The following is a 26,486-nucleotide window of genomic DNA, read 5'->3' as shown; positions in this document are numbered from 1 at the left end:
ACTGGTGTGGCTCAAGCATCGCAGAGCTTTAAGATGCCGCCAACACATCTGTTTAAGCTGCCGAATATGTGGGAGCCAAGTCAACGAGGCATCAAAAACCACACTCAAAATACGATGGGTCTCCACCAGAGCAAGAAGTTCGCCAGCAAGATAAAGCTGCGGCTCAGGGTGAGATGTTCGTCGCCGGCAGAAATGCATAACGCAGGTCTCGGCAGCCGAAAACTGGAAGCCATGCGCTACAGCCCAAGACTGCGCCTTGTGGATCGCGCCCTGCAGCTGACGTTCAGCAGCTGCAATGCCAATGGAGCTACAGTAGAGGCAGAAGTCGTCAGCATATAAGGAAGCTGAGACAGACGTTCCCACCGCTGCAGCGAGCCCGTTTATTGCAATTAAAAACAGGCAGACACTGAGGACAGATGCCTGTGGTACCCCGTTCTCCTGGACTCGGGAGGAACTATGGGAGGCCACGACTTGCACACGGAAGGTACGATACAACAGAAAATTACGTAGGAAAATCGGCAGTGGACCCCGAAGACCCCAACCATGAAGTGTAGAGAGGATGTGATGGCGCCATGTCGTATCGTACGCCTTCCGCATGTCAAAAAGACAGTGGTGAGGTGCTGACGGCGGGCAAAGGCCGTACGGATGGCTGACTCCAGGCTCACCAGATTGTCGGCGGCAGAGCGGCCTTTACAGAACCCACCCTGAGACAGAGCCAGGAGGCCCCGAGACTCGAGCACCCAACTCAATCGCCGGCTCACCATCCGTTCGAGCAACTTACAAAGAATGTTGGTGAGTCTAATGGGGCGGTAGCTGTCCACTTCCAAAGGGTTCTTGCCATGTTTCAAAATGGGGATAACAATGCTTTCCCGCCATTGCGACTGAAACTTACACTTGAACCCACAGACGGTTGTAAAGGTCGAGGAGGCGTCGCTGGCTGTCCACTGAAAGGTGTTTCAGCTTCTGACAGTGGATGCGATCTGGCCCAGGAGCTGTACCAGGGCAAGCAGCTAGGGCACTGTGAAATTCCCACTCACTGAATGGAACATTGTAGGATTCAGGATGGTGAGTGCGGAATGAAAGGCTCCGACATTCCATCCACTCTTTAATGGAGCGGAAGGCCAGTGGGTAATTCACAGATGCGGAACTGAGAGCAAAATGATCTGCTAAGCGGTCTGCAATTATGTCGGAGTCAGTACAAATTGCCCATTCAGTGAGAGCGCAGGGACACTGACAGAGGTCCGACAGCCATAGAGGCGTCTAATCTTTGCCCAGACCTGCGATGGAGAGACATGGAGGCCAATGGTGGAAACGTACCATTCCCAGCACTCCTGCTTGCTTTGGCGGATAAAGCGGCGGGCTCGCGCACGCAGCCATTTGAAGGTGATGATGTGTTCTATGGAGGGATGTTGTTTATGACGCTGGAGCTCCCGCCGGCGATCTTTAATCGCCTCAGCGATCTCAGGCGACCACCAAGGCACAGTCCTCCGCCGAGGGGACCCAGAAGAACGGGGAATGGCAGATTCTGCAGCAGTAATGATGCCGGTGGTGACCAAGTGAACCACCGCATCAACAGCTTCATTAGCAAGAGGTGCAATAGCGGCCATGGAGGAGAACAAGCCCCAGTCAGCCTAATTCATAGCCCATCTGCAAGGGCACCCAGAAGATTGACGCTGTGGCAGTGACAGAAAGATCGGAAAGTGGTCACTACCACACAGACGGTAAGAGGCTAGGGCTGCAGATCGAAAGGTCGATGACGGAGTACGTGCTGTGTGCCACACTGAAATGTGTGAAGGCACCATAATTTAAAATGGAAAGGTTGAGCTGTGTCAAGACATTCTCAATGGTGGCGCCTTGACCTGTTGCCACTGACCCACACCACAGAGGGTTATGGGCGTTGAAGTAGCCCAGTAACAAGAAAGGTGGCGGCAATTGGGCTATCAGCGCAGCCAGGACATGCTGCGGGACATCACCATCCAGTGGAAGACAAAGACTGCAGACGGTAACAGCCCGTGGCATCCACACCCGAACAGCGACAGCCTCTAAAGGTGTTTGTAGAGGGACAGACTCGCTGTGAAGAGAGTGAAGGACATAGATGCAGACGCCACCAGATACCCTTTCATAAGCTGCCTGGTTCATCTACATCTACATCTACATTTATACTCCGCAAGCCACCCAACGGTGTGTGGCGGAGGGCACTTTACGTGCCACTGTCATTATCTCCCTTTCCTGTTCCAGTCGCGTATGGTTCGCGGGAAGAACGACTGTCTGAAAGCCTCTGTGCGCGCTCTAATCTCTCTAATTTTACATTCGTGATCTCCTCGGGAGGTATAAGTAGGGGGAAGCAATATATTCGATACCTCATCCAGAAACGCACCCTCTCGAAACATGGCGAGCAAGCTACACCGCGATGCAGAGCGCCTCTCTTGCAGGGTCTGCCACTTGAGTTTGTTAAACATCTCCGTAACGCTATCACGGTTACCAAATAACCCTGTGACGAAACGCGCCGCTCTTCTTTGGATCTTCTCTATCTCCTCCGTCAACCCAATCTGGTACGGATCCCACACTGATGAGCAATACTCAAGTATAGGTCGAACGAGTGTTTTGTAAGCCACCTCCTTTGTTGATGGACTACATTTTCTAAGGACTCTCCCAATGAATCTCAACCTGGTACCCGCCTTACCAACAATTAATTTTATATGATCATTCCACTTCAAATCGTTCCGCACGCATACTCCCAGATATTTTACAGAAGTAACTGCTACCAGTGTTTGTTCCGCTATCATATAATCATACAATAAAGGATCCCTCTTTCTATGTATTCGCAATACATTACATTTGTCTATGTTAAGGGTCAGTTGCCACTCCCTGCACCAAGTGCCTATCCGCTGCAGATCTTCCTGCATTTCGCTACAATTTTCTAATGCTGCAACTTCTCTGTATACTACAGCATCATCCGCGAAAAGCCGCATGGAACTTCCGACACTATCTACTAGGTCATTTATATATATTGTGAAAAGCAATGGTCCCATAACACTCCCCTGTGGCACGCCAGAGGTTACTTTAACGTCTGTAGATGTCTCTCCATTGAGAACAACATGCTGTGTTCTGTTTGCTAAAAACTCTTCAATCCAGCCACACAGCTGGTCTGATATTCCGTAGGCTCTTACTTTGTTTATCAGGCGACAGTGCGGAACTGTATCGAACGCCTTCCGGAAGTCAAGGAAAATGGCATCTACCTGGGAGCCTGTATCTAATATTTTCTGGGTCTCATGAACAAATAAAGCGAGTTGGGTTTCACACGATCGCTGTTTCCGGAATCCATGTTGATTCCTACATAGTAGATTCTGAGTTTCCAAAAATGTCATGATACTCGAGCAAAAGACATGTTCTAAAATTCTACAACAGATCGACGTCAGAGAGATAGGTCTATAGTTTTGCGCATCTGCTCGACGACCCTTCTTGAAGACTGGGACTACCTGTGCTCTTTTCCAATCATTTGGAACCTTCTGTTCCTCTAGAGACTTGCGGTACACGGCTGTTAGAAGGGGGGCAAGTTCTTTCGCGTACTCTGTGTAGAATCGAATTGGTATCCCGTCAGGTCCAGTGGACTTTCCTCTGTTGAGTGATTCCAGTTGCTTTTCTATTCCTTGGACACTTATTTCAATGTCAGCCATTTTTTCGTTGGTGCGAGGATTTAGAGAAGGAACTGCAGTGCGGTCTTCCTCTGTGAAACAGCTTTGGAAAAAGGTGTTTAGTATTTCAGTTTTACGCTTGTCATCCTCTGTTTCAATGCCATCATCATCCCGGAGTGTCTGGACATGATGTTTCGAGCCACTTACTGATTTAACGTAAGACCAGAACTTCCTAGGATTTTCTGTCAAGTCGGTACCTAGTATTTTACTTTCGAATTCACTGAACGCTTCACGCATAGCCCTCCTTACGCTAACTTTGACATCGTTTAGCTTCTGTTTGTCTGAGAGGTTTTGGCTGCGTTTAAACTTGGAGTGAAGCTCTCTTTGCTTTCGCAGTAGTTTCCTAACTTTGTTGTTGTACCACGGTGGGTTTTTCCCGTCCCTCACAGTTTTGCTCGGCACGTACCTGTCTAAAACGCATTTTACGATTGCCTTGAACTTTTTCCATAAACACTCAACATTGTCAGTGTCGGAACAGAAATTTTCGTTTTGATCTGTTAGGTAGTTTGAAATCTGCCTTCTATTACTCTTGCTAAACAGATAAACCTTCCTCCCTTTTTTTATATTCCTATTAACTTCCATATTCAGGGATGCTGCAACGGCCTTATGATCACTGATTCCCTGTTCTGCACTTACAGAGTCGAAAAGTTCGGGTCTGTTTGTTATCAGTAGGTCCAAGATGTTATCTCCACGAGTCGGTTCTCTGTTTAATTGCTCGAGGTAATTTTCGGATAGTGCACTCAGTATAATGTCACTCGATGCTCTGTCCCTACCACCCGTCCTAAACATCTGAGTGTCCCAGTCTATATCTGGTAAATTGAAATCTCCACCTAAGACTATAACATGCTGAGAAAATTTATGTGAAATGTATTCCAAATTTTCTCTCAGTTGTTCTGCCACTAATGCTGCTGAGTCGGGGGGGCGGTAAAAGGAGCCAATTATTAACCTAGCTCGGTTGTTGAGTGTAACCTCCACCCATAATAATTCACAGGAACTATCCACTTCTACTTCACTACAGGATAAACTACTACTAACAGCGACGAACACTCCACCACCGGTTGCATGCAATCTATCCTTTCTAAACACCGTCTGTGCCTTTGTAAAAATTTCGGCAGAATTTATCTCTGGCTTCAGCCAGCTTTCTGTACCTATAACGATTTCAGCTTCGGTGCTTTCTATCAGCGCTTGAAGTTCCGGTACTTTACCAACGCAGCTTCGACAGTTTACAATTACAATACCGATTGCTGCTTGGTCCCCGCATGTCCTGACTTTGCCCCGCACCCGTTGAGGCTGTTGCCCTTTCTGCACTTGCCCGAGGCCATCTAACCTAAAAAACCGCCCAGCCCACGCCACACAACCCCTGCTACCCGTGTAGCCGCTTGTTGCGTGTAGTGGACTCCTGACCTATCCAGCGGAACCCGAAACCCCACCACCCTATGGCGCAAGTCGAGGAATCTGCAGCCCACATGGTCGCAGAACCGTCTCAACCTCTGATTCAGACCCTCCACTCGGCTCTGTACCAAAGGTCCGCAGTCAGTCCTGTCAACGATGCTGCAGATGGTGAGCTCTGCTTTCATCCCGCTAGCGAGACTGGCAGTCTTCACCAAATCAGATAGCCGCCGGAAGCCAGAGAGGATTTCCTCCGATCCATAGCGACACACATCATTGGTGCCGACATGAGCGACCACCTGCAGATGGGTTCTTATAATAACCCCGATAGCCATGGTGGACGGGGGTTCGCATCGCTGGAAACCAAGTTTTCTGAAGAGCAATGCAGAAGAAAGGGTGAAGGCTGATAAGTTGTCGGAGCTCAGCTAGATGGTGGAAGAAACCGCTGCAGTTCCACTGGAGGATGACATTGTCCATGGCTGAGAAAGGCGTGAAGGGACTGGGGAGGCAGATTATGCCGCTGGGTCACCTGCTGCCTTCGATGGAGCACCTGTGCAAGTGCTATCCATTGTGTCTGAGGGACCAGCGAGATCGAGGTCCTCAGCGGATGCAAGAATCTCCACCTCATCCTCAGACCCAGAGCTTGTAGGTAGCGGCGGAGTAGGTGCCACCGCAGGTGCCTTGGTCTTACGGGTCTTGAATGTCATTTTCTCTCGCTGTTCCTTTGGTTGCCGTTGCTGGGAGGGCTTATTGGAGTCAGTCTCCGGGACCGAAGACGATCGCGAAGCTCAATGACCAGCGACCTGTGGCTTCTTCAGCCACTGGTCGGTCTCTGGGAAGGGAGTGAACCAAGGGATCCCTTCCTAGCGAGAGAAGCCGAAGAAGACTTGCGCTTCTCCGGCTTAGAAGTGGGGACTGGTGTCCCCGGTGGTTGAGGGGGTGCTGCTCCTGAGGTAGGTGGTGTGGGAGCAACAGCGAGAGAAGTGGCCCCCATCGTCAAGGGGGCAGGTGAGGTCCTTTGACTCTGAGAGCTGACTGTATGTGGTGCAGCTGATGGAGCTGCAGCAGGAGTGACAGTGGAGGCATAAGATGACATCATGCGCACGGGATGAAGCCGTTCAAATTTCCGCTTAGCCTCAGTGTAGGTCAATCTATCCAGGGTCTTGTATTCCATTATTTTCCGTTACTTCTGTAGGATCTTACAGTCTGGCGTGCAAGGGGAATGGTGCTCTCCACAGTTGACACAGTTGGGAGGTGGGGCACATGGAGTAACAGGATGGGATGGTTGACCACAATCGTGACATATGAGGCTGGAAGCACAGCGGGAAGACGTACGGTGGAACTTCCAACACTTTAAGCACCGCATCGTGGAAGGGATATATGTTTTGACATCACAATGGTAGACCCATCACCTTGATCTTCTCAGGTAATGTGTCAACCTCAAAGGCCAAGATGAAGGCACCGGTGGCAACTTGATGATCCCTCGGACCCCGGTGGATGCGCCGGACGAAATGGGCACCTCATTGCTCTACGTTGGCGCGAAGCTCGTCATCGGACAGAAAAAGAAGATCTCTGTGCAAAATAATGCCCTGGACCATATTTAAGCTTTTATGTGGGGTGATAGTAACAGAAACATCCCCCAGCTTCATATAAGCGAGCAAGGCTCGTGACTGGGCAGAGGATGCTGTTTTGATTACGACTGACCCTGACCGCATTTTGGACAAGCCCTCCACCTCCCTGAACTTGTCCTCTAAATGTTCTAGAAAGAACTGAGGCTTCACAGACACAAATGAGTCCCCATCAGCTCTGGTACAGACGAGATACCAGGGCGAATACCTTTCGCTGTCATTCATAGCCTGTCGTTCCTCCCATGGTGTGGCCAGGGAGGGGAACGATTTGGGGTCATAAACATTAGCCTTAAAGTGAGCTTTTGAACGCTTAGAGACTGCTGGTGGCTGGCCACCAGCAAGATACGATGTGCCACGCTTCATTGCGTGTCATCCACCCTGATGCCACCTACTCCGACCAAGGGCCCTCCCCACAGGCACCACCCAGCCATAGCAAAGGCCACCTGGCAGGATGGCCATTGCCGGGAGTCATGATGCCCCAGGGAGGTGTGCATCTACTCCTTGGCACACATGGGGAGTTAACGGTGCAGGCATCAGTAGAGTGATCCCTGTTTTATCAGGGGGCTACAACCAACAGGGTACATGGCGCCCCCACCACAACGGACTGGCTACCATGCTGGATATTAGGTGCCATAAAGTCCATGGTCATCGTCTCTGCAAAAAGCGACACTACACAGTGCATAGTGAAAATTGCACCAAGGAACACATCTTCGCCCAAGAGATGGAGAACGAACGGGACGGCAATGCGACGAAGAGAAAGCTGGCTAGAAGTCTTAATGCGCGATGGACAAAATGCACCATGTAAGGCGCCCTTCCCCAATTGGCTCGCTCTGCGGAAGAATTTGGAAAGATGGAGGTCAAACCCAACAGGGGACAATCACATAAAGACCGAACCGTTTGAGACTCCTTTTAGTCGCCTCTTACGACAGGCAGGAATACCGCGGGCCTATTCTTACCCCCAGACCCGCAGGGGGGAAGCAACAATGACCAGAGATCACACCACTGTTACAAAGACACGAGGAAAAAACAAAAATCAAGTTTATATTTGATACACCCTCATAGCTTGCATCAAACTACAGTGCATGATGACTATACTGCAAAAGCATCAGAGATATCTGTCATACTAAAGCCACAAAGACCGTAGGAATAAAGAAACAATTTTTAGAGTTTAGTTCGGAATACAGAATATGTTATTCTGGATAGAAAAGACTTAGAATACAATACTTTTACTGGCAGAAAAAAAATGTTTCTAAAGCTTGAATCTTCCGAGTTATTAAATAATAATGGTGATAATGTGAGATACTGGAAAACAATGACAGTGACACACTAATCTAGTCTGTGCTGTAAGTCTACAGTAACTGAGCTGTGTACATATGAAATACATTTTTATAGCCGCCTATTAACTACATTTATTCTACTCTGCATAAAGAAACACTTTTGCTATTGAAATAGACTTCTCAGATGCTCTTACACGTGGAGCTGATAAATTCATACTGGCATTAAGAAAGTACTGTATTGTAGTGTCACAATAAAATAACAATGTAACAAAATATCAACACTTATGTAACACTCACGATTTTTGTTTGTGACAAGCCCGTATCTTACCCAATACATTCTAGGCTCCCTGTTTCAGTTCTCTATTAGTCATCTCCAGTCCTTTTCCACATTAACAGATAAAAAGCTAGAGCATAAGAGCAATACTTTTGTATATACTCTGGATAAATAACTAATTAGCATTAAGAATGTTATGAAAAGGATAGACTGTTACCCGCCATACAGGCAGAAAGAAACGACTGCCAAGCTTTCGGCCGAAAGGCCTTTTTCTAAAGTAAAAACACACACACACACACACACACACAAAAAAAAAAAAAAAAAAATCATCGCAACAGCTTGAGCTGTGCTTGCACAAATGTGTGTGCATGCTTGCGTTGCATTTTGCCTACTTTAGAAGAAAGCCTTTTGACTGAAAGCTCATATGTTATCAGTCTTTTTGTTGTGCCTGTCTGCAACACCTCATCGCCTTCAAACAGCTGCGTGCGCGGGCCCGCCGCTTTATCCGCCAATGCAAGCAGGAGTGCTGGGAACGGTATGTTTCCACCATATGATGAGTTGCACTCTATTATTTTCATAACATTGTCATCGTTCCATCCTCGATTTTCCATTGTTTGATTCTAACTGATTAGAATTTTGTGAGTATCACATTAGTGCTATGTTTACTATTCCATTATGTCTCCATTTTTTAGCCCAATTCTGATATGCCTAATTTTATTTATATGTCAAAGCTCTTCTGGTTTCCTCTAGTTTATACAGTTTTACTAGCTGACAATTTCTTTCCTAGTAAACTATTTTTATTTTAGAAACATCAGTAAATTTTATGTAATGCTTAAAAATATGATACTTACAGGTGTTATTAATCCAACAACTCCTATTGGTTGTTTTACCACCATTATTTCCTTGGTGCCAACTGGACTTTCTATGATTTCACCCTGTGGAGGTAATTTGAAAGCAAAACATAATGAGTGTTTTTTTTTTTTTTAAATAAATTGTTTTCTAATAAATATAAAAATTTAAATCCCATTTTAAAGGGTCCTGAAATATGTTTCCGTTTCTGACAACACAATGAATATAATGGTGACAACAGCTAATGAGTTCACATGTGACATAATGACAAAGAGTGTAACTATGAATTAATAAAAATGTGAAGAAATTATATTTAACACAAACAATAAAATATGTTTTTGATCATAGTCCATACTGGATGCACACAACCACAGATTATACGAAAGAAATTAAATTGCATGTATCCATTCAGTACAAAAACTATCAAGTTTTTAGGACATTGAATCAACTTTTTGCTGTTGCAATAGCTCTTTGCCAAATCAAAAGACTGAAAATTTGTTGCTATACTATAGTCTTTAACTTCATCTGAATCAACTGCAATGATTGTTCAGCGTATCTGAGAGCATGCTGAAAAGTAATATCCCCAAATTTATGTGAAAACTTAAAGATTTTGAAATAAAACAAATTTTATTAAAATCCTTCCTCTTTATTCCTCACGTCTAAATATTTATTTCTCAACTTAGTCACCCTGATCAAAAGCACATTTCTTCCAACAATTTCTTGAATTTGTCAGTGTAGAATGTTTGACTTTGTCGATGAATCTGCAACCTCACTTCTGCTTGCACCGTTTCATCACTATCACACTGAAGTCCTGGGAAGGCGTTCCTCAAGTTTTGGAAACAGATGAAAATCAGATGGAGCCATGCTGGGACTCTATGTAGGATAAACAATGACACAGAACCCAAGGACTCAGATTATTGTAGATGTCGCAGATGTGGTCTGGTACTGTCATGTAGAGGGTGCTCTGTGTGAGGAGAAACTCTTTAAATTTAAGACTCACTCACGGCAAACTGTTTCTCACACGCTGACACAGTCACATTACACACGATCACATTACATGCTACAATTCAGAGCCATCTAGTGACACAGGGATGCAAATGTGTAAACATGAAGAATAAAGATGTAGAATATTAATAGTGTTTGTTATATTTAAAAAGCTTTACGAGAAGACCAATATTACCAACATGATCACACAGATCAGCTTACAAACTATAGTTAACATGACTGGGCACACCCTATGTTTCTGGATCACCAGAATTAAATTTAATATTGCTGTACCTTTCCACGTGCTTGAAAGTACATTATTAATGAATTTTGTTAAAAGGTGACAAGTAATGCTGGGTAAAAGCATTTAACAGAAAGTGTCCACTTTTCATAACTGTCACAATAACATGAATAACGTGATTCACAACTTACAGATGAGAACGTGAAATGGGAACAGTAGGAGGAAGGGAGAACAGGTGTGGCCTTACAGAGGATCAACTTTTAATATAACCGATAAAACACACACACACACACACACACACACACACACACACACACACAATAAACAGTACAGTTTGTTTTCATATATAAAAAGGAGTCAAGAAGCAGGTAGGCATGTCACACAGATGATGATGATGATGATGATATTATTCTCATTATTATTAATAATATCTCCCCAGCACTTTAGGGATGAAGCCCAATAATTCACAAAATTTCAAAACTGGTGTGACACTGATTTCAGTGTTAGTCAGTATGGTGGACATGTCCAGCAAAACCAAGGCTGCCCTGATGTTAGTATATAATGGCCATTGACAAGACAAGCTGAACAGAAAATAGTATGCTACAAACTTCACAGGAGCACCTTCTTCGATGTGGCTAGCATTAATTCCACCATATATGTGTGGTGGATTTGAATGACTGCAATTTGTTATTCGCCACCTCCAATCATTCAGTTTCCTACTGGTGCACGATTCTTCTGTCAGATAATGAGATGATGGCATGCAATGGGATGGTACATCAACGTAGACCACCACCCTGACATGTTTCTTTGGTTGCTGTCAGTTGTTCAATTTGCCTGCATCCCTAGGTGTTCAGGTACCCAGCAAAAGACCACCACCTTGACTTAGTGCTGGACTGCTGTCACCGATGAGCTGAATTAACTAGTCTACTGAGTACATTTGGTTGACAACTTGTAGCACACTGAGTGAGTCACAAAAGATGAGAAACCATGTAATGCAATGATTGAACTCACCCAGGACCTTCATTGTTGTTGTTGTGGTCTTCAGTCCCGAGACTGGTTTGATGCAGCTCTCCATGCTACTCTATCCTGTGCAAGCTTCTTCATCTCCCAGTACCTACTGCAACCTACATCCTTCTGAATCTGCTTAGTGTATTGATCTCTTGGTCTCCCTCTACAATTTTTACCCTGCACGCTGCCCTCCAATGCTAAATTGGTGATCCCTCGATGCCTCAGAACATGTCCTACCAACCGATCCCTTCTTCTAGTCAAGTTGTGCCACAAACTTCTCTTCTCCCCAATCCTATTCAATACCTCCTCATTAGTTACATGATCTACCCACCTTATCTTCAGCATTCTTCTGTAGCACCACATTTCGAAAGCTTCTATTCTCTTCTTGTCCAAACTAGTTATCGTCCATGTCTCACTTCCATACATGGCTACACTCCATACAAATACTTTCAGAAACGACTTCCTGACACCTAAATCTATATTCGATGTTAACAAATTTCTCTTCTTCAGAAACGCTTTCCTTGCCATTGCCAGTCTACATTTTATATCCTCTCTACTTCGACCATCATCGGTTATTTTACTCCCTCAATAGCAAAACTCCTTTACTACTTTAAGCGTCTCATTTCCTAATCTAATTCCCTCAGCATCACCCGACTTAATTTGACTACATTCCATTATCCTCGTTTTGCTTTTGTTGATGTTCATCTTATATCCTCCTTTCAAGACACTGTCCATTCTGTTCAACTGCTCTTCCAAGTCCTTTGCTGTCTCTGACAGGATTACAATGTCATCGGCGAACCTCAAAGTTTTTACTTCTTCTCCATGAATTTTAATACCTACTCCGAATTTTTCTTTTGCTTCCTTTACTGCTTGCTCAATATACAGATTGAATAACATCGGGGAGAGGCTACAACCCTGTCTCACTCCTTTCCCAACCACTGCTTCCCTTTCATGCCCCTCGACTCTTATAACTGCCATCTGGTTTCTGTACAAATTGTAAATAGCCTTTCGCTCCCTGTATTTTACCCCTGCCACCTTCAGAATTTGAAAGAGAGTATTCCAGTCAACATTGTCAAAAGCTTTCTCTAAGTCTACAAATGCTAGAAACGTAGGTTTGCCTTTTCTTAATCTTTCTTCCAAGATAAGTCGTAAGGTCAGTATTGCCTCACGTGTTCCAACATTTCTACGGAATCCAAACTGATCTTCCCCGAGGTCGGCTTCTACCAGTTTTTCCATTCGTCTGTAAAGAATTCGCGTTAGTATTTTGCAGCTGTGACTTATTAAACTGATAGTTCGGTAACTTTCACATCTGTCAACACCTGCTTTCTTTGGGATTGGAATTATTATATTCTTCTTAAAGTCTGAGGGTATTTCGCCTGTCTCATACATCGTGCTCACCAGGTGGTAGAGTTTTGTCATGACTGGCTCTCCTGAGGCCATCAGTAGTTCTAATGGAATGTTGTCTACTCCCGGGGCCTTGTTTTGACTCAGGTCTTTCAGTGCTCTGTCAAACTCTTCACGCAGTATCTTATCTCCCATTTCATCTTCATCTACATCCTCTTCCATTTCCATAATATTGTCCTCAAGTACATCGCCCTTGTATAAACCCTCTATATACTCCTTCCACCTTTCTGCTTTCCCTTCTTTGCTTAGAACTGGGTTGCCATCTGAGCTCTTGATATTCATACAAGTGGTTCTCTTCTCTCCAAAGGTCTCTTTAATTTTCCTGTAGGCAGTATCTATCTTACCCCTAGTGAGACAAGCCTCTACATCCTTACATTTGTCCTCTAGCCATCCCTGCTTAGCCATTTTGCACTTCCTGTCGATTTCATTTTTGAGACGTTTGTACTCCTTTTTGCCTGCTTCATTTACTGCATTTTTATATTTTCTCCTTTCATCAATTAAATTCAATATTTCTTCTGTTACCCAAGGATTTCTATTAGCCCGCGTCTTTTTACCTAATTGATCGTCTGCTGCCTTCACCACTTCATCCCTCAGAGCTACCCATTCTTCTTCTACTGTATTTCTTTCCCCCATTCCTGTCAATTGTTCCCTAATGCTCTCCCTAAAACTCTCTACAACCTTCATAAGGCCATACAACTCTGCATCATAATTTGGAAACTGTTCCAGAAGGCACAATTGGAAAACAGTTGAACAATCAAGGGTATTCCCTTGCTGGGATCCATTGTTACAAACAACAATAAAACTGTGGTATGTACATACTTAAAACTGAAGAAAATATCGATTTTGCCAAACATAATCTGCAGTACAAGTTTTCTTGTACTTTGTCAGGCTAAAGATCACTTTGGACCTCTGAAGACTCCAAGGTCACAATTTGTTCCATCCCTGGCTGTGTATTTGGAGGGCTGGCATATTCAGATCCACAAGATGGTTGGTAGCACATATCCTGAATGGCTCGATCACGGGGAAAAGGGGGGGGGGGTTGATTCCTGAACAGCTGCTCCAAGTTTGGGGTGGAATGCTGCACTAAATGCCAATCACTGGGGAACTGCTCAGATTTCCAGGCCCTGTTGAGCCACAAGGAGGTGTTGTCAAATGCGGAGTGGTGGTTCACCAGTTTCTGCATAGACTCTGAAATGGGATGGTGAGTTGATCTGAAAGGCTCCAGTCGATACTGTAATGCCCTCATGGCAGACATCTTGAAGACGAAAATAAGAGCTGATCTATAAACCACACTGCCATAATCTCACCCTAACCTGACAAATCCCCTACAAAACTGCAGGAGATAGCACCTGTCAGCTTTCCATACCTTTCCACTGAGGCATTTTAAAATATTCAATGATTTGGAGCTCTTTATTCACAGGCTATTCAAGAGAGGTAGCCAGATTAATTTTGAATCATGTAGTAGACTCAAAAAGTGTACATTACCCTTAAAAATTAAAACAGTGGCCCCAATTGTGAGCTCTGTGGGTGAAAACTGTGATGAGCACAGAGTTTACACAAGTAGTCCTCTGAAGTGAGAACTGAAAACCAGTTTTACCGGCACAAGTTTCCAGCATCTTTATGGTCATCTGAAGTTGCCTGTGAGATTGGAGGAAGAATAAGAGATCTGCAAAGAAAGAACTTTTAATTGGGCTTCTGACTGTAGAGGAGCATGGTCCCTGCCCACTTTCCATAACTGAATTAATATTACTTCCTTCCAAGTGACAGGGTACGGTCCATCAAACCAGCTCTGACTGAAACATGATAGGAGCTTTTTTTGTGTGGTTTTAGGACGCAGAACTACAATGGTCATTAGCACCCAGACTAAATTATGAATGCACTGCGAGGCACAATGTTAAAACAGCAACTAAGAAGGACAACACTATAAAAGGCACATTAACAGGCAAGGGATTAAAAGAAAACAGCATAATCAAATGTCCTTAGACAGGTTTGTCAAGTGGATAAAACGAAGAACGCGAGCAACTGCTCCTGGGTCATCAGCTAAAATTTCATCCAGAGTACATGGCAAGCCAAGATCAATGCGCAGTGTATTAAAATTTGGACAGGACCTTAAAATGTGGCGTACCGTCAGCACTTGCCCACATGGGCAGAACGGCGCCGGTGCAACCGTCAGCAGATGGCGGTGGCTGAACCGGCAGTGTCCAATTCATAACTGGGCCAAAACGACCGCCTCCCGCCGAGAAGGGCGTGAAAAGGTCGTCCGAGCCGTGGGAAGAGGCTTCAAGGCCCGAAGCTTGTTTTCAGAGAGTGTAGACCAATCAGCATGCCACAGCGATAACATGCGCTGACAAATGACCTGCTAAAATCAGATGAAGGCACACAACAAGAAGCTGTCCGAGGGTGGAGGACCGCAGCCTTGGCCATGGCATCTGCAGCTTCGTTCCCAGGGATACAGACATGGCCAGGAACCCACATAAAGGTAACCGGAGAACCGTCGTGCGCCAGCTGCTGAAGAGAGCATCAGATCCGGTGCACGAAAGGGTGAACCAGATACAGATAACTGAGGCTCTGGATGGCACTCAGCGAATCGGACATAAGCAGAAAGTCGGTGGCGGCAGATGTAAAGAACAGCCTGAAAGGGCAAATAGTTCAGCTGTGAAGACCGAACAATGGCCACGGAGTCGGTATTTGAAACTGTGTGCCCCGACAATAAAAGAACACCTGACACCGTCATTGGTCTTAGAGCCATATGTACAAATGAAAATCGTATTAATGAAGATCGAACGAAGTTCGGCACACTGTGAGTGGTAAACCGACGCTGGGGCAACCTCCGTTGGGAGCGAGCTGAGGTCCAGGTGAACGCGAACCTGAGCCTGGAGCCAAGGTGGCGTTTGGCTCTCACCCACTCTAAAGGTTGCAGGGAGTGACACATCAAGGTGCTGAAGGAGGCGACGAAAGCGAACTCCAAGGGACGATAGGAGCTCGTCTTTAGCTCCAGGCCACGGATAACGAGCATAGAATAATGAATCTGATTTGGTCCTGCAGCAGATTCTCTGGCTACAGGAAAAGCCAGTTACAATTCCCACATGGAGAGTGAAAGATTGTAGATCATCTCATTACATGGGAGGAAGCAGAAGTGCCTCATCTCCACAATCCCATGGAAAATCTGAAACCGAGAATTATGTCCAGACGATGCAGTAACAGTAAAAAGTGTCCAGTTAAAACCTGAACCATATCTTTAAGCGCATACACCACGACTATTTCTCAACCAGGCTGTAAGGAGAGGTGCACTGCCATTGTCTGAAATCCACCTTATTGATTCCCTAACTCGTGCAGTGACGTCACTCAGAATCCTCAATACGAGGAACCCACGAGGTGCCACAAGGAACATAAGGAAAGACAATTAAAAGGGGCACAGAGGTATCATGAAGTCAAAATAGTAGAACAGTACACATCGTGGCAAGGTATGTTCACAGAGAATAGAAGGTAAGGATACAGTAAAAAGTAAATATCAGTACAGAAAAGGGAAATAGGAAGTGAAAACAAATTATATTAGAATTAAAAATATAAATAATGTTTAATAAATACTTAACCCAAAATTGTGTCTGGATATAGAAGGAAAGGGAAGGATGATGGACTGACAAAAGTTGATTCCAGGAAGGTGCTTATATGAAATGCTGTATTGGGGTGCAAGTTTCCAGCTGCCAGATGCATGGAGACTGATGCCAGAGAGGAAGATAAAAATGGCCTTTGTGGTGTTCTCTCTTCAGCCATGTTGAGGAGAATCAGTTTACTTATTATTTAAAAATGAATACAAACAGTCAGAACCGCAATAAACTTTTTTATGTAAGGTTACCGGTTTTTGTCTGTTCTAGACCATATTCAGACCCACACCATGATGATAGATGGTGGCTGTGAATGGAGCAAGCACTACATCTCCACGAACGCTAACAGAATGCTCAGCGCCTGGATACTGGATGTTGCTAATGTGGACAGTTGGTCTGTGTTTATTCACATCTGCTGCTAGTTCAGTTGTGGTCATCCTTACATAGAATGCTGTGCCATGAACACATCAGACATCAGTTAATATATGTAGTCTCGCATGTGGTTGATCTAGAGTCTTTTCCCCTTGGGTCCATGCGACCTCTCCCTCTTTTTTTCCATTCCCAAAACTATCTACCCTTTACTGACTTCCAAACTTTTTCTTCTTTTTCACTCGTGAAGAAGAAACCCGTGGTTCCACAAGCTGGAAGTGCTATTTATTTCCTTAATCATTCATTCATTCATTCATTCATTCATTCACTCACTCATTCTACTATTTGTATTGGGTGTTGTACCTCATACTAACTCCATTGGTGAGATTTTGGGTCTCTTGAGGTGCAGAGGCTGCGGCAGTTGCAAACCAGTGCATATCAAGGAAATTTTCTGGCAAAATTTCTTCAGTTCTTTTGTGACGATCCGCAAATCATAACCATTTATCTCTCACACTTTACAAAAGAGATTCTCAGACCAAGGTACTACATCTAATGCAGAATATTTAGCACAAATAGAATTAATGTAATGCAAGTTCTTAACTTTATAGAGCAGAAAATATATGGAACTTTTGATAGTTTAAAAGTATAATATGCGTACACTGTTTGCAAGCCAGGCCACTGTTTTCACTAAGAGTACTATTTTCACCAGCATGTTGTCTGACGATAAAGGGGCCCTCACATGCACAATATTTATTGTGCAACAATATTGTGTCAATATATTTCGTGGGACTGTAGGGTCCAAAAAATGGCACATTATTATTGTGCAATTTTTATGATCAGAATGCGTCAGTTTGCACTCTGCCTCCATAGTAAACATATCGGCGCTTGATAATGCAGAATGTGGCAAAAAGTGTCTACACATTCAATGCTGTTTGTTCCTAGGGCATCAGTCATTTAACTAATGACAAGTAAAAAATTCATTTTGCCTCCCTTAAATTTCAAATTCACAATAAAATTGCTAAGAATGCACTCTGGCAAATAGTTCCTGTGCTTAAACACACACACACACACACACACACACACACACACACACACACACACAAATCCAGAGCATGACGATATACAGAACAAATCCTTGTGCCGAGAAGTGCAGTGTTGCCCTGGTACACTGGCCTACCTGAAAGGTATTTTTAATCAGTTTAGCAAATGCTTTTGGACAAACTAGCTGGATCTCTCACAAATGCAACATACATGAGTTAAAATACAAACAAAGATATAACAATGTTCCCATTATTCATGGGCAGATGGTGCACACAACTTTCTTCCCTTAGGGCAGCTGATGATTATAACAGAAAAGGAATCCATCCTCAGAATTAAAACAAAAAGAATTGCCAAATCAAACATGGGCAGTGTCCCATCAGAACCATCCCACAGACAAACAGTACAGTTAATACTGGACTGTTACAATCGAACACACTTTGTAGCTCTACAACCTCCAGGCACCACTAATGACAACCCTGTATCTCCGAATCCAAGACGAGTTCTTTCCCAATATTTCATGTTCACAAGTAGGAGGTCATCTTGCATTTATGGAATGATGTGGAGTTTTTTTTCTTTACCGAATGGAATCTCAAGCTCCCATTAAGCTGTAACTCTACATTCTGCCATGCCTACCACTTAGACCTCAAACGTATGTATGCTCAATGAGCATTGTTGCACAATAGCAAAAAGTGTCTGTTGCAGCAAAAATTTTTTATCAGTTGTTTGACTTCGGAGACCCCACTTATAACCTGTGTAGTAAAGTGTGTAATGGATTCTGATGTGAAACAACATGCTTCAACATCAAATTTTTCAACAGGATGCAGGTGTTACTATGACACAAGTTTCAAAATAATGATTGTTCAGCATTCAGAAGCAACAAACAATTGTGCGGCCTTGTGGAAGCATGGAATCAAAGAAGGCAATGTTCAGAGGTGGTGAGAGGACAAAAGATGTCTGAAAAATGTAAAGTTGATTAGGAAAACTTTCAGCGGCCCCATAGAGTGGGCGTTTCAAAAATACTGAAATGGAGAAACTTAACGAAGGAATGGCAGTACCCCGCAATATCATACAAGATAAAGCACGGGAACTGGCACAAGAACAGTGTCCTATTTAAAGCCAGCCCTGGGTGGTGTACAAGGCTGATTTGACGCAATGGGCTTGTGCTGCAACATTGAAAATCCCCTGTGTCTTTCAGCAACATATGTGGAGAAGCTCGTCAAGTATCAGTGACACATTATAATACTGAGAAAGGAATATGCCTAACTCTTAGGGCAAGTCAGAAACACTGATGAAACTACTCTTTACCTTGACATGCCATCCAGTACAACATTTGAAGAGAAAGGCATTAAAAGAGTACTGGTTCACATCACAGGCAACGAGAAATCATGAATCGCTGTGCTGTTGTGCATGCTTGGCGATGGAACAAAGATGCGAGCCTGTATCATTCTCAGTCATAGAAGTATGCCACAGCAAAATCTGTTGCCTGCTGTCTCTTTTTTTTTTTTTTTTTTTTTTTCTATGTAAAAGGATGGATGACAACGGAGTTGGTTACAGACTGGCTTCCTATAGTCTGGAGCAGGCCAGGTGCTCTTTTAAAGAACTGTAGGATGTTTATCTTTGATGCTTTCAAGGAGCATCTGACACCAGCAGTGAAGGCAGAAATCCTGAAGTTAAACACACATCTTGTTGCCATTCCAGGAGCCACGACTTTGCAACTACAAGTGTTAGATGTGGAAGTGAATAAGCCATTTAATAACCATCTGAAGCAGCTGTAAATCAATTGATTACTTCAAGATGGCCAAGCCCTGATTCCTATTGGGAAGCTGATGAAGCATTTAGTATCTCTAATTGCTGAATGGATCCAGACAGCTTGGACATGCATACCCAGTGCATCAGTTGTGAATGGCTTTAAGAAGTGCTGTGTAATAAATGCATCAGATGGGAGTTGAAATGATTTACTAGGGAAGAAATACAAGATCACCATGACAGTGGCAGTGACAAGTATAATTCAGATGCAAATGCAGACAGAATACAATTCTGTAATTCTGAGTGATAACATTCACTAAAAGTTGCACTGAACAAAAGGTGGAGCAGCTTGTACTACAGTCTCATCAGAAGAAACACGTTCAATAGGTATACTACATGGGCTACTGGAGTAGTACTTAATTGCAAGAAGTTTTGAAAGTCAAAATACAATGGCAATAATTGGTCGTTTAAATAACTCACCTAATAGTTGTTCTTTGTAGGTTACTAGTCTTTTCACCTTGTGTCCATGTGACCTCTTCCTCTTTTTTCCATTCCTGAAACTATTTACCCTTTCCTGACTTCCAAATTTTTTCTTCTTTTTCTTGCTCATTCTTGGAGGTGAAAGATTTTGATATGTATATGCGAGATAAAACTTCTCAATTGTGTCATTATAAGTATGGTATCACTGTATTAAATTGGTTATCTTTGTACTGCCTTTTTTAATTATGCCTACCATGCCATATCTTCACGTACACTAAGTACACTGGTGTACAAAATTTAAGAACAGAAGCAATTTTTGGAAGATATGTCACTGCCAAGTAACATAGCTAAATGAAACTTTGACTAATATATGAAGAACTGCTACACTATAGTAGAGAAGGTACCTGAATGAAATATGCAATGAGATGAACAGAAATGATGCTTTTATTCGAAGACACTAACTACACTGAAGTTGTCACGATTCACGATGGTACCCCGCACATTAAAGACAACGTGACATGGTTCTTAATAGGGTGTGTGATCAACACGGACGGCAATGTACACTCTATAATGTGCTCCCACACTTGCCATAGGGTTGCTAAGGTGGTGTTGGTTGGTTGGTTGGTTGGTTGGAAAGAGATGAAACTGCGAGGCCATCGATCCATTGTTCCCTGTAGAACAATTACCCAAGGGAAAGAAGAAAACAAAGAAGACATATGGCACAATAACAGGACAAAGGAAGAATCTGAAGAATGACGGAAGGATACCAAACACTACAATGGACAAAACAGGACAATAAAACCACAGAGAGGTGCAAGAAACAGGGAGAGGAGATTAAAAACAAGAAAGCAGGTTACCATGGCTGGCTGACCATGAGAATAAAAAAGAAGAAGCCAGCCACTCTGCAACACATTAAAACCTCCACCCTAAACGCACTTGGACATGCGCTAGAACTTAGATCAAATGATAAAATCCATCCTCACAAAAAAAACCTAAAACTAAAGCTGCTGTTGAGGTACTGTAGTCCAACACCGAAGGTAGGGTGTTGGGAAAGTTAAAAGCCCACTGCAGAGTGGCTAAAAGTGGGCAGTACAGCAAGAAGTGGACAATTGTTATTTGGGACCCACAGCGACACCGAGGTGGGTCCTCACGACAGAGGAGGTACCCATGTGTGAGCCACATATGGCCAATGCGGAGTCGACAAAGGACAACTGATTCCCTGCAAGAAGCCCACAAGGAAGACTTGCGCACATTCACAGTCTCCTTAATGACACACAGTTTGTTGAGCACACTGTTATGCCACTTCATCTCCCAAAGCAGAAAAACCTTACTGCGTAAGACAGAACACATGTCAGTTTCAGAGATGCCCATCTCCAGGAGCGGTTTCTGCATAGCTTCTTTGGCCAGCCTGTCAGCAAGTTCATTGCCTGGGATTCAGATGTGTCCTGGGGTCCACACAAACACTAATGAACGACTGGACCGTTCCAGGGCAGAGATGGACCCCTGGATGTTCGCTACCAAAGGGTGGCGAGGGTAGCACTCGTCGATAGCTTGTAAGCTGCTCAGGGAGTCAGAACAGAGAAGAAACAACTCACCAGAACAGGAACGGTTGTACTGAAGTGCACAAGATATGGCCACAAGCTCTGCAGTAACTACACTGCATCCAGCAGGCAAGGAATGCTGTTCTACATGGCCTCTGTGGATGCAGGCGAAGCCACCATTACCATCAGCCATCGAGCCGTTGGTGTAAACAGCTTCAGAGGCCCGGAATATGCCAAGAATCGAGAGAAAGTGACAGCGGAGAGTGGCAGGGTTAACTGAGTCCTTAGGGCCATGCAAAAGGTCCAGACGAAGCTTCAACCAAGGTGTACACCATGGAGGTGTACGTGAATGGACCTCAAGTAGAGGTGGTAAAGGGAAGGACTACAGTTCAGAGAGAAGGGATCGCACACGAACTGCAATCACGAGCCCTGACCTGGGCCACTGATGTGAGAGATGAACTGCTGCAGTGGGAAAAGGAGACTATAACTTACATGCTCAGGAGAACTATGAATGTGTGCAACATAACTGGCGAGCAGTTGTGCACGACTGCAATGGAGGGACTCTGGCCTCCACCAGGACACTGGTCACCGGACCCATTCTAAAAGCTCCCATCGCTAGGCGAATGCCAGTCGTCCACTGGGTCATTGAAACACAATGCTGAGGGCACCGTCGAACTGTAAACCAGATTCCCATAGTCAAGGGAGGGAGGAGGAGATTACTGTTTAACGTCCCGTCGACAACGAGGTCATTAGAGACGGAGCACAAGCTCGGATTAAGGTAGGATGGGGAAGGAAATCGGCTGTGCCCTTTCTAAGGAACCATCCCGGCATTTGCCTGAAGCGATTTAGGGAAATCACAGAAAACCTAAATCAGGATGGCCGGACGCGGGGTTGAACTATCGTCCTACCAGATGCGAGTCTAGTGTGCTAACCACTGCGCCACCTCGCTCGGTCCCATAGTCAAGGCGGGATTGAACAAGGGCACTGTAGAGCTGCAGCAGCTTAGAGTGATCTGCACCTCAGTTGGTGTTGTTCAGGCAGCAGAGAGCATTGAGATGCTGCCAGCACTCCCGCATAAGCTGATGAATGTGGTGTAGCCAAATCAATCGGGTGTCGAAAACTAGTCCTAAGAATCAATATGACTCCACTACAGTGAGTGGATCATCATTAAGATAAAGTTCAGGTTCCGGATGAATGGTATGTCACTGACAGAAGTGCATTTCATATGACTTCATGGCTGAAACCTGGGAGCCGTGGGCTAGAGCACATGACTGTGCCTTGTGAATGGCCCCTGTAGGCACTGCTCAGCGACACCAGTACTGGAGGAGCAATAAGAAATGCAGATGTCATCCGCATACAGAGAAGGGGAGACAGAAGGCCCTAAAGCTGCTGCTAGGCCATTGATGGCCATTAAAAATAGAGATACACTCAATATGGAACCCTACAGAACACCATTGTCCTGAATATAGGGGGAACTATGTGAGGCACCAACTTGGACACAGAAAGTACGGAGTGACAGGAAGTTTTGGATAAAAATAGGGAGCAAGCCCCGGAGACCCCACTCGTACAATGAGGCAAGAATATGATGTCGCCAGGTCGTGCTGTATGCTTTATGTAAATAAAAAAAAAAGACAGCAACCAGATGTTGGCATATGGAAAAGGCTGTTCGGATGAGAGACTCAAGGGACACAAGATTATCAGTGGTGGAGCAACTCTGGCAGAAGCCGCCCTGGCATGGAGCCAGTACGCCATGTGACTCCAGAACCCGACTCAACCCAACCGCCGACAAACCATATGTTCCAGCAGCTTACAGGCAAAGTTGGTGAGGCTGATGGGCCGATAGCTATCCATATCAAGTGGATTTTTACCAGGTTATAGCACCAGAATGATGGTGCTCTCCCGTCATTGCGATGGGAAGATGCCATCGCATCAGATCTGGCTGAAGATGAGGAGATGTCGCTTGTAGTCAGATGAGAGATGATTAATCATCTGCCTGTCAATCTGATCCGGCCCAGGAGCTGTCTCAGGGCAATGTGCAAGGACGCTGAGGAGCTCCCACTCTGTAAATGGGGCATTTATAGGGTTCCCTGTGGCGTGTAGTGAGCAAGAGAACTTTCCTTTCCATCCGTCGTTTGAGGATGCGAAAGGCTGGGAGGTAGTTCTCTGACGCAGAGGCTCGAGCATAGTGCTCAGCAAAGTGCTCGGCAAAGTGCTCGGCAATCACGTTTGTGTAGGTACAGAGCACGCCATTGCTGTTAACGCCAGGAACACCTGTTGGGGTCTGGTACCCAAAAAGACGTCTGATCTTCTTCCAGATTTGGGAAGGTGACATACGGGACCAATGGTTGAGACTTACCTCTCTCAACACTCCTGTTTCCATCATTTTATAAGCAGGCGAACACGGGCACGGAACCGCTTAAAGGCTATTAGGTGCCCTAGGGAAGGGTGCCACTTATGTCGCTGTAGAGCCCGGTGACGCTCTTTAATCGTCTCAGCGAATTCCAGTGACCACCAAGGGACTGTCTCTCGCTGGGGGCACCCTAAAGAATAAGGGATCACGTTTTCCACTGCAGAGATTATTGCTGTAGTGACCTGTTCAATCACAACATCGATGGCACCATGAGGTGGAGATTCAACAGTGACAGCAAAGGTGAAGACTACCCATTCTGCCTTGTTTAAAGACCACCTGGATAGGCATCCATGGGCATGATGCCAGAGGAGTGACAGGAAGATGGGGAAGTGGTCACTACCACACAGATCGTCATGTGCTCTCCAGTGGATAGATGGAAAAAGACCTGCGCTGCAAATTGATAAATCAATGGCCGAGTAACTACCATGAGCCAAACTTAAATGTGTGGCGGTTCCAGTATTTAAGAGGTAGAGGTCTAATTGGGACAGTAAATTTTCAACATCTCTGCCACAACCAGCACCCCACATGGAGTTACGGACATTAAAATCTCCCAAAAGTAGTAAAAGTTTAAGGAGTTGATCAATCAGTGCAGACAATACGTTCAGGGGTACCGCATCATCTGGAGGGAGATTGCAGATAGTTATTTCCTGCGTTGTCCCTATTCTGGCAGCCACAGCTTCAAGGGGAGTTTGAAGGGGCACAGGTTCACTACTTACCAAGTTCAGGACATAAACGCAAACCCCACCTGACACTATTATATTTGCTACGGTTCTTGTAATATCCCCTGTAGCAGCAAAGTGCAGGGGTCTGCATTGCCGGGAACCAGGTTTCCTGGAGGGCAATGCAGAAAGCAGGTGCAAAGCTTAACAGTTGCCATAGCTCAGCCAGGTGGTGGAAAAAACCACCAGAATTCCACTGGAGGATGATGGGATCATGAGACTGGGAAGGCACGAAACACTCAATGAGGCAGTCTACGCCTCAGGGTCTCCTGTTGCCACTGACTTATTTCCTGAACAGGCTATATCCATTGTGTCTGAGGGTCTGGTGACATCTAGGTGATCAGCAGATGCCAGGGTCTTCACCTCATCCTCAGACACAGAGCTCGTAGGCATCGGTGGTGTGGGTGCCACTGCAATTCCCTTGGTCTTGGGGTCTTCTTTCTGGATTTCTCTCGCTGGGAGGGCTTCACTGATTCATTCTCCGGGACTGAGGATGATCGTGAAGCCCTACGACTAGCTGCTTTTGGGCACTTCAACCACTGGCGAGTGTCATCGTTCCCACTAGCAGAAAGCTGGGAAGGGAGTTACCAGAGGGACCCATGATGGTTGGGGGACAGTGCTCTCGAGGTAGGTGGTTTGGGAGCAACAAGGAGGGAAGTGACCCCCTCCATCAAGGGGGCAGGTAGGGTCTTCCAGCTCCGAGAACCAACTGGAACTCGCGGAACTGATGGGGCTACAACTGTTCTCGTAGTAGCATCATAAGAGGTCATAGTCACAGGATGTAGCTGCTCAAATTTCCTCTTGGCCTCCATGTAAATGTGTCGGTCCAGGGTCTTGTATTCCAATATCTTCCTTTCTTGCTGTAAAATCCTGCAGTCTGGTGAATGATGCTCTCCACAGCTGACACAAATAGGAGGCGGGACACGTGGAGTATTGGGATGTGATGGACGTCCACAATCTCAATATGTGATGCTGGAAGTGCAGGGGGAAGACATTTTTATTTATTTATTTATTTATTTATTTATTGTTCCGTGGGACCAAATTAAGGAGAAGTTTCCATGGTCATGGAACGAGTCAATACATGAAATTAAACACGATAGTAGAAACAGTTAAAATGAAATATAAGTAACATATTCAGGCGACAATTCGTAAGTTTAAATAAAGAAAATCAGCAATGTAACACTGGAATTTGCTTAATTTTTTTGCTCTTCCAGGAGCTCCTCGACAGAATAGAAGGAGTGAGCCATGAGGAAACTCTTCAGTTTAGACTTAAGAGAGTTTGGGCTACTGCTAAGATTTTTGAGTTCTTGTGGTAGCTTATTGAAAATGGATGCAGCAGAATACTGCACTCCTTTCTGCACAAGAGTCAAGGAAGTGCATTCCACATGCAAATTTGATTTCTGCCTAGTATTAACTGAGTGAAAGCTGCTAACTCTTGGGAATAAGCTACTATTGCTAACAACAAATGACATTAAAGAAAATATATACTGTGAGGGCAATGTCAGAATTCCCAGACTATTGAATAGTGGTTGACAAGAAATTCTCGAACTTACACCATACATAGCTCGAACAGCCCGTTTTTGAGCCAAAAATACCCTTTTTGGATCAGAAGAATTACCCCAAAAAATAATACCATATGACATAAGCTTATGAAAATATCCGAAGTAGACTACTTTTCATGTCGAACTGTCACTTATTTCAGATACTGTTTTAATGGTAAATAAAGCAGCATTTAGTTTCTGAACAAGATCCTGAACATGGGCTTTCCACAACAGCTTACTATCTATCTGAACGCCTAGGAACTTAAAATATGCCCATTCTGTCTG

General features: G+C 44.7%; 1 protein-coding gene across 2 annotated transcripts in view; it reads right to left on the bottom strand.

Annotated features, from left to right (window-relative positions):
• The window catches only part of LOC126183640 (succinate-semialdehyde dehydrogenase, mitochondrial), a 213,604-nt gene that overhangs the window by 82,502 nt on the left and 104,616 nt on the right, over positions 1 to 26,486 (bottom strand). For both annotated transcript variants that reach the window (XM_049925779.1, XM_049925780.1), the window contains exon 4: positions 9,115 to 9,198. In XM_049925779.1, coding sequence (XP_049781736.1) covers positions 9,115 to 9,198 — 84 coding nt within the window. The remainder of the gene's footprint in view (positions 1 to 9,114; positions 9,199 to 26,486) is intronic.

The sequence above is a fragment of the Schistocerca cancellata genome, chromosome 4 (assembly GCF_023864275.1).
Source record: "Schistocerca cancellata isolate TAMUIC-IGC-003103 chromosome 4, iqSchCanc2.1, whole genome shotgun sequence".
Taxonomy (NCBI): domain Eukaryota; kingdom Metazoa; phylum Arthropoda; class Insecta; order Orthoptera; family Acrididae; genus Schistocerca; species Schistocerca cancellata.
This window is presented reverse-complemented; position numbering and strand designations above follow the sequence as displayed.